Source organism: Papaver somniferum, chromosome 11 (assembly GCF_003573695.1).
Source record: "Papaver somniferum cultivar HN1 chromosome 11, ASM357369v1, whole genome shotgun sequence".
Taxonomy (NCBI): domain Eukaryota; kingdom Viridiplantae; phylum Streptophyta; class Magnoliopsida; order Ranunculales; family Papaveraceae; genus Papaver; species Papaver somniferum.
Genome location: NC_039368.1, coordinates 86,035,799 through 86,050,493, shown reverse-complemented (window position 1 = coordinate 86,050,493; position 14,695 = coordinate 86,035,799). Strand labels below are relative to the sequence as shown.

Sequence of the window (14,695 nt, the reverse complement as noted above, 5' to 3'; positions counted from 1 at the left end):
TGAGAATACGAAAGACTAAACCTAATGTCATGTGGAATAGGACTTTACAACAGAGAGTTAGAGACTAGTTCTAAGTTACAACAACGTGTACATATGGTCGGTACGCCTGTACACGTAAAATTATGTGCAGAGTTTGGGAGATTTAATAAAGAGCTCATTCTCAGTTCGGTACCTTGAAGTCGAAACAGTTCATTCCAAAACTTACTAGTGAACACAATGTCTCGATATGACACAATCGATCGTGGAAATCCATGCAGCTTCACAACAGACTTTACAAAAACCCTTGCCACTGACGCTGCTGTGTACGGATGTTTTAACGCCATGAAATGTACATATTTGGTTAGGCGATCCGCAACAACAAAGATAACGGTCTTACCATGTGAGTTTGGTAGTCCATCAATAAAATTCATGGATATGTCTACCAAATAGTCTCAGGGATAGGTAACGGTTGCATTAATCCAGACGGCCACAACGTCTCTTATTTATTTTTTTGACGCAGTGTGATATATAATCTGTAACATCTTGTCTCATTCCCTTCCAGAAAATAATTTTGAGAATATCTTTACCGTTTTCAAGTACCTGGAATGCCCAGCCGCAGGCGACGAATGAAATTCCTGCAGTATCAACTCTTTCCAATGAGATTTAGGGTTTCAAACCCACTGTTGGTGGTATTTAAGTAACCCATCTTCCACTGAGTAGTTCTTGGCACTGAAATTTGACTGATGTAGCTTTGTCATTTGTTCCTGCACCCATGGATCAGCTCTCGATTCTTTCTTCAATTCATCCATCCAAGTGCAACTAGCATACGTAATGCATAACTCTCTAGACTATCATGCAGCCGTGACAAAGCATCAGCCGCACTATTTTGTTCTCCCCTTCTATACTTAATTTCATAATCGTAGCCCAACAATTTTGCCGACCACTTTTGTTGTAATGGAGTAGTCGCTTTAGCTTCTAAAAAATATTTTAGACTTTGTTGATCCGTATAAATAGTAAAATTCCTACCAAGTAAATACGGTCTCCATTTAGTTACGACGTGTACCACTGCGAGCAGTTTCTTTTCATACGTTGATAATCCAAGATGTCAGGGTGCAAGGACTTTGCTTGTGTACGCAATTGATTTTTGATTTTGCATCAATACTTCCCCAATTCCATGTCCACTGGCATCTGTCTCGATAACAAAATTCTGATCCAAATTAGGAAGTGCTAACACTGGTGTCGTCATAGCTTTCTTTAAGGCCTCGAATGCATGGACAACTTACGCTGACCAAACGAAATTGTTTTACTTTAACATCTGTGTAAGGGGATATGATGTACTTCCATAATTATTAACAAATTTTCGGTAATACCCAGTCAGCCCCAAAAATCCACGAAGACCCTTTAATGTTTTTGGCGTCGGCCAATTAAACATACTCTCAATCTTGAAAGGATCTGCCGCAATCCCTTTAGATGTGATGATATGCCCCAGATATTCAGTGTTCTCCTTTCCGAACGAACATTTACCAAGTTTCACTACAAGTTGATTCTTTAACAAAATCTGGAATGCAGTTTCTGGATGCTTCAAATGCTCCTCCAACGTTCGACTGTAAATCATAATATCATCGAAAAACACCAAAATAAACTTTCGTAAATGGGGTCGAAAGATCTCATTCATTAGGTGTTGAAATGTTGACGGTGCATTAGTTAAGCCGAACGGCATTACCAAAAATTCATGATGCCCGTCATGAGTGCGAAAGGCAGTTTTGAATATGTCTTCGTCATACATACGAATTTGGTGATACCCGGAACGCAGGTCTAATTTTTAAATATATCTACACCCACGCAATTCATCAAGCAGCTCATCAATGACAAGGACAAAAAACTTATCTTTAACGGTTACTTGGTTGAGCGGTCGGTGGTCGATGCATATCCGCCACGTTCCATCCTTCTTCTTGACCAAAAGGACTGGTGATGAGAAGGGACTTGTGCTTGGTCTAATTAGACCTGCATCCAAAATCTCCTGGACTAGTCGCTCGATTTCCGCCTTTTGACAATGAGCATAATGGTATGGTCAGACATTGACTGGTGCAACTTCTGATAACAACGGTATCTTATGGTCATGAGTTCGCATCGGTGGCAACTTCGTGAGCGTTGCAAATACGGAAGTGTATCTAGCAATTAATTGTGTAATCGCCTTTGGTAACTTGGACGCTGTCTGACTCGTTTCCAAGTTTTGAACACAACAAACTAAAGCTGGAGCCCCCTGTTTGATTAACTTCTCCATTGTGTGCATTGAAGCTAGCTGGTTCTCCTTCTTTTGATGACCTATCAGTCGTATATTTTTGTCGCCAATCTCGAACTCCATCGTTAAGTTTTTAAAATCCCACCGAATTGGTCCTAAAGTTTGGAGCCACTGCGCTCCTAAGACCATGTCACATCCACCTAACTCCAACACATGGAAGTCACTCACAAAAAGTGTATTTTGAAGAAGAAATTCTACGTTTTGGCACTGCCCCAGACATGGAATCCGAGACCCGTTAGCAATCATAACTTCAAAACCTTCATCCTTAACCATCTCAATACCCAACTGTTTTGGTATAGCAGGATCGAGAAAATTATGAGTACTTCCTGAATCCACAAAAATTGTAACCGTTAGTTTCTTAACTTGACCCACAATTCGCATGGTTTGCGGCGTCGTTGAGCCTTCTATGGCGTGCATGGAGATTTCTGGTGTGAGTTTTTCTTAGGTATCCCATGTGTTACTCTCGTCTTCTTCACCGACGTCCTCTTCACCTTCAATCAGGAATAACGTCTTTGACTTACATCGATGACCTCGAAACCATCTTTCATCGCAGTTATAGCATAACTGTTTCTTCCGTCTCTCCTCCGCCTCTTCTGTGGTAAGCCTTTTTAATTGGAGGAAAATTAGTTTTCACTGTTGGTGTGTGGTTGTAGGATTTGGATTAAGTCTCACTACAAGTCTTGAACCTTGTCGTCTCAAATTAACTTTTTCATCTTGCAGACGAGCTAGCCCTACAGTCTTAACTAAGGATTCTGAGCTTAACGCTTGCACTTCGATACGGACATCGGGTTTTAACCACCAACATAACAACTTACCAAAAAAAAATCTGGAACGTCACTTACCTGGTTTGACAGTCGTTCAAATTCCTCCTAATAGTGTCCAATTGAACTAAAATTAACTTGACTGATCTTGGCTAAATCTGTAGCTGGATCTTCATATTTGGTGCGCCCAAATCGCTTCAAAGAAGATGGAGAGAAGCCTTCCTAGTTAGGGTTAGGTGACACTTTTTTCATCGACTTGTACTACTGTAACGCCTTCCCATCAAGATTAATACCCGCCAATTGCACCTGTTTTGCAGCAGGTATTTCATAATTGAAAGTACAATTCAGCACGATATAACCAACCTTCAGGATCCACAACTTCAAATCGTGGAAAAATCACCTTCGCATCATTCCTAGGAGAATTACGACCTCCACTGCTTGAAGCCGAGTCTTTCTCCAATAACTTCTCTAATTGTTCCTTCAATCGAAGACTTGTTGTAGACATCGCAGTAACTTGAGCTGTCAACTGCTCCATGAATAATTTTCTTTTTTTGTGATCGGTTTAGGGTCATACAAGGAGCGAAACCGCTTTGATACCAATGATAAGAATGGAATTCTTATCACGTCCAGCAGAAGCGTTTGCTGTTGCAGACAATAAAGAAAACAAGTAATAAAAAGATATTATAAATTTTCGATGCTGCAACACAGGACCTGACATCTCTTTTTATAGACCCAGAGACAAACGAATCCTAATAAGACTCTTAAACAGACTCCTAAAACTATTGAACTCCCTGTGGATTAAAAAACTCGGTTAGAAAAACCTTACAAGGAATTCTAGTTAATCTAAAAGACTAAAATTTAAACCTATAGAAACTTTGACGCGTAATAAAAAGTGTTCCCAGACATATGACAGCAGCTTATGCTTCCATGACAGGATTTGATCCTATCAGAATCCATCACCATTTTGGAGTTGGCGTGCTATTTTTGAGATGGATCCACAACGTATATCATAAAGCCTGGAAACTAGCTCTTATGGATATCATATCAGGGTATATTAATTAAATACCCTGACTTTTAAGACACAACAAATGTACCCTTATACAACAATAAATATACTCCTATCATTTAAAAATCTTATACATTAAAAAATAGATTACCTTAATATCCTCATTCATATAATATATTTCTTAATTTCAAAATACAACAAAAAATTGTTTTTATCACTCCACCACCGCTACCACTAGCACCACCAAATATCCACCACCGCCACCAACGTTGAACTACTATTTCACCACCTCCTACCAACCGCCACCCCGACTATTACTCCACCATCGGAACATCATCGCCACATCACCACTACCACCATCGCCATTCCACCACCAGTTTTCCACCGCCGCCACCTCCCACCACCAGTCCACCACCACCGGCCACCAGTCCACCACCACCCATCACCACCGACCACCAGTCCACCACCACCCGCCACCCACCACCACCACTAATCCGCCACCAGTTGCCACCAGTTCACCACCACCCGCCACCCACACCACCAGTCCACTACCGCCCGCCACCAGTACACCACCGTACGCCACCACCTCTAGTCCACCACCACCACCGCCGCCAGTGGTGTCAACAACCAAAGTTGATCCCAAAAACAAAAATCAGAAAAAAAAGATTTATATAATGTCAACAACAAAAGTTGATCCCATAATTGGGTGTCAACAACCGAAGTTGATCCTCAAAACAAAAATCAAAAAATCATAAAAAGGTGAAATGGCGTCAACAACCGAATGTGATCCTAAAAAATCCGGTGTCAACAACCGAAGTTGATCCCTAAAACAAAAATCAAAGAATTATAAAAAGGTAAAAAATAATATGGCGTCAACAACTGAAGTTGATCCCAAAATCTGGTGTCAACAACCGAAGTTAATCCCAAAAACAAAAATAAAAAAAAACTCATAAGAAAACAATATGGCGTCAACAACCGAAGTTGATCCAAAATCTGGTGTCAACAACCGAAATTGATCCTAAAAAAATAATCAGAAAATGAAAAAAATAAATAATATGGTGCCAATAACCGAAGTTGATCCTCCAAGAAAAAATCATAAAATAAAATAACTAAATAAATAATATGGTGTCAACAACCGAAGTTGATCCCAAAATTAAAAATTCAGAAATGTTCAAACTATTTATGGTATCAACAACCAAAGTTTATCCCAAAATTAGTATCAACAACCAAAGTTGATCGCAAAAATTGATGTACTAAAATTAGTGAACCCGACGTGAATCGAATACGCATCTACTGAAGAAGTCAGTTGTGCTACCGTTGCACCACAGGATCAATTCAATTTCATGTTATTCGAGGAAAAATGAAATTACTGAACCGATGCACCATGAGTACGATTATGCTGGACAAGACATATTGTCAACGAAATGAAGTAACAAATTGTATGAACAATGGAATGAAACAAATTTAACGAACCTAAATCAGTTGGAGTTATCAATCTATAGTTCGAGTATGAAGAACCAACCTTTTTGTTCCTTGCGGCATCTTCTGCTTGCTTGATCAAGGCTATGCCTTGGCAGTTACATGCTGCATCACAATAACATCCAGATATGCATTCAAAAATCCATATTATTTGAATAACTATCTCAAACTATATAAATGTAGCAATTAATCAGCAAATGTTAAAATAATAGATTATAAGACTTCTCCTGTTTTATAAGATGTATAAGAGTCTTACAAAAATGTTTGGCACTTTCAATACAAGTCCATACTGTCTCCCACAACTACCCCCACCACCACTGCAACTTCCACTACCCAGTGCTGGAAACAAGCATCTGGAAGCTCAGGAAACAAACATCTGGAAGTTCAATAAAATAATGTTCTTGTTTACATTATAAAAATTTGAGCATGTATAGATTAAAACCCTTAATCATTTAATTGGAGTCTAGATTACTTAGCTGCTATCTTTAATAATTTATTATTATATAATACAATACTTTCATAAACTAATTAACACTTCTAGTCTCTTTCAGTTTACAAACTACCAACCTCTGTATAATATTTGTACATTAGTAATTAAGAACTATACATATATATTAACTTCTTAATCAATCATTACAGTACTTTCTTAGTCATAGTCATTATAGTAATTAAGAATCGTATCTATATATTAGCTTCTTAGTAATTAAGAACCGTACCTATGTGTTAGTAATTAAGAACCTCTGTATACTAGTCATTACAATACTTGCTTCTTTCAAATTGATCTCTAATAGTTGAGTTTCCCATTGATGGTGTATATTATGTCTACTAGATTTTCACCTAAGCATTCAACAGACACCTAAATTTCAACACCATGTATGGTAGTTTACAACTTACTAATCAAAATTAGTCCTCATATACCTCGTTATTTCACCTGCATCGTTCGCAAGCATCCCAATTTCTTCCTGCATCAATCTGCATTCAAAAATCTAAATAGGATCAATTATTGAGAATAAATAAATTCAATTAGGATTTTGAAACTTAACAAGCATCAACAACAACTCACGACCAGAGTCAAAATTGAAATTGGAAATGAAATTACCTAAATGCATATTTGAATGAAGTATAAAAACACCGTAATAATGTTAGACACAAATTGAAAACACTTGTGCTAAACTAAGCAATCACAACTAGTTAATTACTACATCACCGCCACCAGTAGCTCAAACCCTAACCCCATATTTATCAATTCAACCACCACCACCACCACCACCACCACCACCACCACCACCACCACCAGAAACTAATACAAAGAAATGGAATATATAATTAATCTTTATAAACACCAGCATAGTTAATCTCAATTGGAATCACTATAAATAAAAAAGTTTCTGATGTAACCCCAAATTTCAAAACAAAAACAGAAAATAGATTCAAATACATAGCTTCTCCATCACCGCCGCCACCAGAATCACCGCCATCATCATTGCTTTTTGAGCTTCAATAATTCAAAGAACTTCAACTCTAAAATAATACACATTGCATCGGTATCTGGATTCAATGAATCGAACATGCAAAGATCTCATTCCATCTTCAATTCGAAAACAAAAAAGATCAAATCTATCGATCTGAATCTGGAAACTAAATCTTTTAACCTAGAAAGATAAACAATTAAGTTGAAACCAGAGGAAGTCAATTACAACAATAGTGATAAAACTATCAAATCGAATGTAAAAAATCAAATATGTCGACCTCTGAATCTAGAGAATCATTCATTAACTTAGGAAGATGAAGAACAGTAAATAAAATGTTGAAATAAGTTGAAATCGAACACCAACCCAGTGATAGATCTGCTGCTACTGCTAATCGTGGAGGATATGATTGTGACGGCGACGGAGCTGGTGGTGGTAATTGCAGAGGTATTGGAAATGGTTGAAAGATAAGGCAAGATAAATAAAATTTGCAAAATTAAAATTAAAAATGAAACTGAAACGATTCGATCCAAAGGTGAATAGAAAAAGGGTAAATAAGGTAACAAATAAAAGCGTTGATGGACCCAAATGGACTAATAAATTGAGAAGGGTATAATTATTGTATGATAAGAGTATTTGTGAATCTCATCAATTTAAGGGGCAATTATATAATTACCACATTTCCGAAAATATGATCTTACCAAGATTTCAATGTTGGGTACACCTAATTGGTTGTTACATTTTTTTCCTCAATCCAAAGACCACAATGCCGAAAACAAGAAAACAAAACAAACAAAAAAATTGTTCCAAAAGATCGAGAAGTTTGTTGTGCGTGGGCCCGGAGTTTTCACTGTTTGGATGTGGGCATTCATCAATAAATCAATCTGAGTTGGACGATGGAAGATGGTTCAGAGGTCAACTGTTATGTTAACCTTGATTACAAAAACACTGTCGAAGAAGGGGGAAATGATTGTGCAAGTTTGCCAATTATGTGTATAGAATTTTCTCTTTAGGAAACAATGAAAAACATTACTCATGAATAAGCACCAAAAAGTTATCTTACATTGCCAAAAGTTACCTCCCATTCCAATGGATAAAAGCATGACCCTCCACAAGCATAAATTTACCCGTTTAAAACAAGCAAAGAAATGGAGTAATTAGCAAATGTTGCAACTTATTCCTAATTAGAGCTTAATGATAAATACTTTCCAAAAGAAAGAGCTATTCACAAATACTTTCCTAAAGAATTTAGCATTGGTTAAGCCTTCTAAGAGCAACCACGGTCGACGACCAAAACCAAATATTTGGTACAGAAATCAACCACTATCGAACGTAGCAAAGATAAAAAACTAGACCAAAACCAAAAATCAAACCATATTTGGTATTTAGTTTGGTTTTGGTCGAGCGTAATTTAAAACTACGCCAATCGTTAGACGCAATTATTACTTGCGTTTGGAGTGGAGCAGAGTTTCAAATGTCATTTGGGAGTGAGGCGCAAATACAAGTTGCGTCATTATGAAGCGTTATTTTAAAGTACGCCTGACGGGACGTTATTTTAATTTGCGTCTGGTTAATAGACGAACTTTTAAGTTGTGCCTCGTCCAGGCGTAGTTTAAAGTCCCGTCTCACCAGGGGTGATTTAAAACTTCGTCCAATCAACGAGCGCAACTGATATTTACGCCAGTCATTCTGGACGTAGTTTAAATCTACGTCTCACCAGGCCTAGTTTAAATCTACGTGATTATTGGGGATAAGGTAAGGTTTACGTGGCTTCTTGCTGCATCACGTGAGATACGTGTGTTCGACTTCGATCTACTTTGCAGAGCCCACACTTTGTGGCACAAACAACTTGCATCTAGTGTTTATTTGTTGGATCTTGCATTAACATGTACTAAATTAACCTGTGGTGGGGCGCAATTCCAAGTTCCGTCTCACTATCACTCGGGCGTAGTTATAATTTGCGCCTCATCAGGCGATGGTCCAAATAACGCCCCATACGTCGTAGTTCCAAATAACGCCTCATCCGGCATAGTTCCTAATAACGCCCCATCCGACGTACTTTCTATTGCGTCTGTACATTAGGCGGTTCTGTATATTCCGCTCTATTCGGAATGCAAATTTAAACTGCGCCCGATATCAGGCGTTAATTAAACTTACGTCCATCCTGAACGCATTTTATAATTACGCCCCATATCAGACGAACCACTATACATCCGCTCCACCATATTTTCTCCTATATCATAACGTCGAACCATGGACTAAACCCATTCCTTTTAAAAAAATTGTTTTTACTCTTTGATTATGGTCGCACCACTGCAGTTGCTCTAAGGAAGAAGGGTGTTTAATTTTGGCAAAGTGCAACTGAAATTAATAAACCATGAAAAAATCGATTGACATCATGTCTCGTCCTGCTAACCAACCATGACTAATATGTAATCATGGCTGGCTGTCTGACCTTAATCCAGTTTCACGCTCTTTTTTAACCTAAACATGTTTTTAATTTGAGTATAACCGAAGATGCTTTCCTAATTGGAATTCAATTGCAACCGATTCTTAATTTGAGGATAACTCCACTCTTACTCGACTATACATTCCCTAGGTTAACAATTAATACACAAAATTGGTTAAAAAGACCAAAATCAACAATTCCTGGGTGAAAAGGACATTTAGATTTTGATACTGTTTAAATGGACAAAAATGTAAAAATATCCAGAATGTAAACAGTTTCATCCTACCTATTTTCAAATACTTTTTCTTATTTTTAATTTACATCAGGATGCATCCAGTTTCATCCTTCCTATTTTTTAAGTTTAAGTCAGGATGAATCCAATTTCATCCTTGCTATTTTTTTAGTGTCCATTTCACCCATACTAATTTTTACTCGTCCATTTGAACCATATTTTAAAAATATTTGGACAAATGACCCATTTTCCGCAATTAATAAACATGAAGACGAATTTCAAATTTACGAAGTTAACAAGTATCAAACAGTAAGAAGGATTCCTGATTAGAATGTGACTGCATTTGGCTAACTCCACTCTTGGAAAATGTTGAGCTCCAGACTAGGCAAAGATCGTGACTTGGCCCGACCAAAGTTAACGTTAGATGATGTTGAAGTTTTCTGAACATGGTTCCGACCAATTTACTCATGACCAATGCAGACGGCTTTGATGACACGGACCAACCTTTATTACCGAAATTGTTTGCTTATGAATCAGATTCCAAACTTAGGTGATTTCTTATGTGAATTTAATTCCTAAGTTTAACTTAAAAAATAACTCACTTAAACTTTATATATTTGCTCGCTTTAGTTTCTTTGTCCAATTCCTTCCCAATCTTTTGAATCCTTATAAAAGGCATCAACCTAAGCTGAAGGAATCATCAATCAATCAACTTATTTTCAATTCTCAATAACGACAACGAGTTATATTATACCAGAGGAAAATATGAGGTAATTATTCGGTTGTGAAAATTGAAAATAAAAAAAAATGTTGAATCAAAATTGGGTTATTAACTTCTCTTTTATTTTAGGTCTCCATCACGTTGCAGCACAGAATTGACAAAGCAGCTACAATATCATCCATCAATAATCTTTTCATACTCAACTAATAACAAAAATGCACTCACACTGCCAAGACTAGGAAACTTAGTGGCGTATTGTTTCTAACGCTGATAAGTCGAGATCGATTTTAATTCGAACAAATTTTATGTGGCTACGGTGATTCTAATTAACTCAAGAACAATCTATCACACTGCTAAGAAACCTAGCTCTTATCCCTGATAACCAAGCAAAAATACTGCCATAACAACGAGAAAGGTATGCAATATCATTATGAAGGTCAAGTGGTAAACTGATTGGAACATTTTTAATTTGACAGGTTTGGTTTTGAATTAAGAATATGATCACCGCACCGATGTCTGTTTCATCTAGTTAATGAATTTTCTTGCTTTTTTACTTGCTTATATTCAACTAATAAGAAATACATTCACGTCGAGTTTTTTTCCTCAACAGGCAAGATCCTTGGCACAAAAAAGACGCCATCAAAAAGAAAAACAAGAAAAGGTATTAACTAAGAAAAGAGCCAAAAAGACGCAGATATTGATTTTTAAGACTGCCAGCTAATTTTCATTCCAAATTTATAACAGGCACAAAAAGAACCTTCAGAAGAAGGTGTTCTCCCAACAAGTCTTCTTCAATAGCCCAGACAGAGCTAAAGTACTACTTTATCATCGGGTTTAATATAGATTTAATGTAAATTCAAACGTTTAATAACATAATCACCTACAAATGTTTGACAAAAGCACTTACTTGAATATACAGGCACGGATGTCACTGCCACAGCAACAACGTCGCAGCAGAGAACTGAATCAACATTTTTCTAAGCCACGGGGAGCATCCTTATGACAAGCAGAAAAGGAGCCATCAAGAGTAAACTTCATTCATGTCTACACTAACATTGACAACATTGATTTAGAATATTAAGATATTAAGTAAATTTTTATTTAGAATTTACAACAGGCTGCATCCTTGGCACGAAAAAAACGTCGTGAAAGAGGGAAACAAGAAAAAATACATCGGCAGTCAATGGAAACTCAACAATAATTACAAAAAAGAAAGGGGGAGCCAATAAAATTACAGGTGAGGAAACTTACACATGTTCATTGAATATGATTTCCTCCTTCGTGTCCCGACCGATAGAAAATATGAGATTAGAACCGTAGAAAATCTAGAAAGGAAACAACGAAATATAGTAAGTTCATGTTAGCAATAACATTTGAAAAAGTATATCGAATGAAAGTCATGATAGGTACAAATATTAAGAAAGGGTAAAAGTCAATCATGTCACGTAATACAGCTGTTATTATTATTATGTCATTTGAATATGGGAATCAATCCATTTGATCATCAATTAGAACATTTTCCAAATTATTCCATCAACCACTTGGTGTCTTTATAATTGCAGAATTCCCGGCATAAAAAAATAAGGACACAAGAGCCACAAGATCGTAATGTCTTTGAAGATGCATATGCAGATCAGGTAAATATGAGATGATGCTACATGGGCCACTGAAATTAACCACTCAATTATGAATCACCATTACAGGTTGCTAGATATCTTTTTTGTGTTTACTGCAGATGAATACAGTAGCTATGGGAAGTAATATGCGGATAGGTTTACTACGTACACCATCCACTTCAGATGAAAATAAGATGTAATATACTAAAATTTAAAGGTACCAATGTATACAAATTCAACTTGAGTATTGTCTTAACGATGTGTGCTGTAATTTATTTTCAAACAGGTCTATTCCTGCTCCAGATATATCTTCTGATGAGTATACTGATTGTGAATATTCTTCGGATAATGATGTTGATGACGAAGATGAAAATGTACTTAAAGTTGTTGGAAATATATCCGTTGTTAATTTTAATGAGACCGAAAGAAACTATCTCGGAAAGATGGACGTTCCCTGCCCATTTTTTGGTGCTCTGCATTGGATTGACGAGAAATTATCTGAATCATCTTTTAAGAACCCCAAATTTGGTAAATGTTGTTACAAAAAAAAACTTAATCTGCCAATACTACGTACACTTTCTGATTCATTGAGAGAATTATTTGAAGGGGATAATGATCAATCAAAGACGTTTAAGGAAAATATTAGAAGTTTAAATGTTGCTAATGCATTTACAAGTTTTGGATTAAAATACGACACAAGGGTATCAAAAGGAGGAGGACCTCCATGTTTTTCAATACATGATGAATTACGACATAATAGTGGATCTTTGACACCTAAAGAAGGAGAGGATGCAATTTACTCGCAATTATACATATATGATCCATCTCATGCATTGGTTATACGGGAAAAAATAAATCCAAATCTAAGTAGAGAAGTTCTTAAAATTATCCAAGATACACTACCGTAGCACAACATTTTCATTACAAAATTCCGTCAAATACACGATATCTTAAGAGATAATGACGTGTCATCTCAGTACCCTGTGCACGTATCCCTATATTTTTAATGATAACTCGGATAAGAGGCGATATAATATGCCAACTGCGGAAGAATTATCCGTTATCGTACCTGAAAAGCCCAGCGGTATAAAATCACCCTGCGATATTCTTCTGTATCTAAAAGAAGGAAAATGATTTACAAGAATTAATGAATGAATGTCATCCTGCATATCTACCTTTACAACCTTTGCACTATGTTTTATTATTCCCTTACGGTGAGATAGGTTGGAGCATCGAACTTTCACAATGGGAAGGAAAAGATTTTACCAAAAAAAATATATCTCAGATGTAGTTCTACAGTTACGATCTTTTCCAGCGCCACTCAGAATATTCAACAATTCTGAGAGGAGGAAAATTATTCCAAAAATTCTTAGTAGATGCATGGGCTTCGACTGAACAAAGTCGTTTAAATTTTATAAGATTTAAACAGATAAAGCGACGTGCAGATCAATATGCTTCAATAATAAAAAATGAAAGATGCTGGATTAACACTTAAAGAAGGAGGTACACCATGCATTTTACTATCCTCATATATTGGGAGTCCAAGAAACATATATGAAATCTATCAAGATTCAATGGCAAATACACACTTTAACTATCATGCTTATGTTTTTCTCACTATGACTGCCAGTCCGAATTGGCCAGAAATTCAAGGCGAGCTTCTACAACACCAATATGCATGCCATCGTCCTGATTTATTGGCACGAGTTTTTGAGTTAAAAAGGAATGATCTCATGAATGAGATAGCCAATAATAATGTGTTTGGAAAAGTTGTTGGTCATGTGCACACCATTGAATTTCAGAAACATGGATTACCACATATGAATTTACTAATATTCTTGGAGAAATCAGACAAAATACGTACAGTTGATCAAGTAAATAAATTTGTTTCGGCCGAATTTACAGATGAGAAGAAAGATCCACTCCTATTTAATACAATAAGGAAGTGTATGGTGCACGGTCCATGCGGTGATGGGAATCCAGGGTCCCCTTTAGACGGTGGCGGGTATCCAGTATACCGACGTAGTAATGATGGAAGATAAGTTATTGTTCGTGGCAGACGTAAAGCATACAATATTGATGGTGTACCCTACAATCCACACTTATCGAGAATGTTTAACTGTCATGTAAACGTCGGGATATGTGCTGGAGTAAGGGTAGTGAAATACATAAACAAATACATATATAAAGGATATGATAACACAACAGTTATTGTATGAGGTTCAAATGTATATAGATGCAAGGTATATTGGACCACCTGAGGCCGCACACCGTTTATTCGGTTGTTTCATGCATCAAGAAGAATCGAGCTTAGTGAGATTGGCGATCCATTTTCCAGGCAAGCAACAAGTTATTTATGAATCAACAGGGTCAAATAGAAGGGGTTACGGAGAAAGCTGAGAATTATAAGACGACATTGATAGCTTATTTTGAGTACTATGCTGAAAATTCTACATCACCTTGATATGCGTACCAAGAGTTTCCGCAACACTTTGTCTGGGATAAAACTACAAGAAAGTGGAACATTAGGAAACATGGTTTTGAAATCGCTAGAATGTTTTTGTTTCTCCTAATGTTGGAGAACTATATTGCCGAAGATTACTATTGACTGTTGTTGCAGGTGCAAATTCTTTTGAACTTCTAAAGACAGTGGACGGTGATTTGCTGCCTACATTCAAAAG

The 14,695-nt window shown here is 36.7% G+C and overlaps 2 protein-coding genes across 2 annotated transcripts; one reads left to right on the top strand and one right to left on the bottom strand.

Annotated features, from left to right (window-relative positions):
- Positions 1-1,282: 1,282 nt before the first annotated feature.
- LOC113324735 (uncharacterized mitochondrial protein AtMg00860-like) lies at positions 1,283-1,725 on the bottom strand. The gene is made up of 2 exons (XM_026573027.1): positions 1,703-1,725; positions 1,283-1,583 (listed from the first exon to the last, which is right to left on the bottom strand). Exons 1-2 carry the CDS (start codon positions 1,723-1,725, stop codon positions 1,283-1,285), a joined length of 324 nt encoding a protein of 107 aa, XP_026428812.1.
- Positions 1,726-13,483: 11,758 nt separating this feature from the next.
- On the top strand, positions 13,484-14,056 carry LOC113324734. The gene has a single exon (XM_026573026.1). The coding sequence runs from the start codon at positions 13,484-13,486 to the stop codon at positions 14,054-14,056; it is 573 nt and encodes a 190-aa protein (XP_026428811.1).
- Positions 14,057-14,695: the final 639 nt, after the last annotated feature.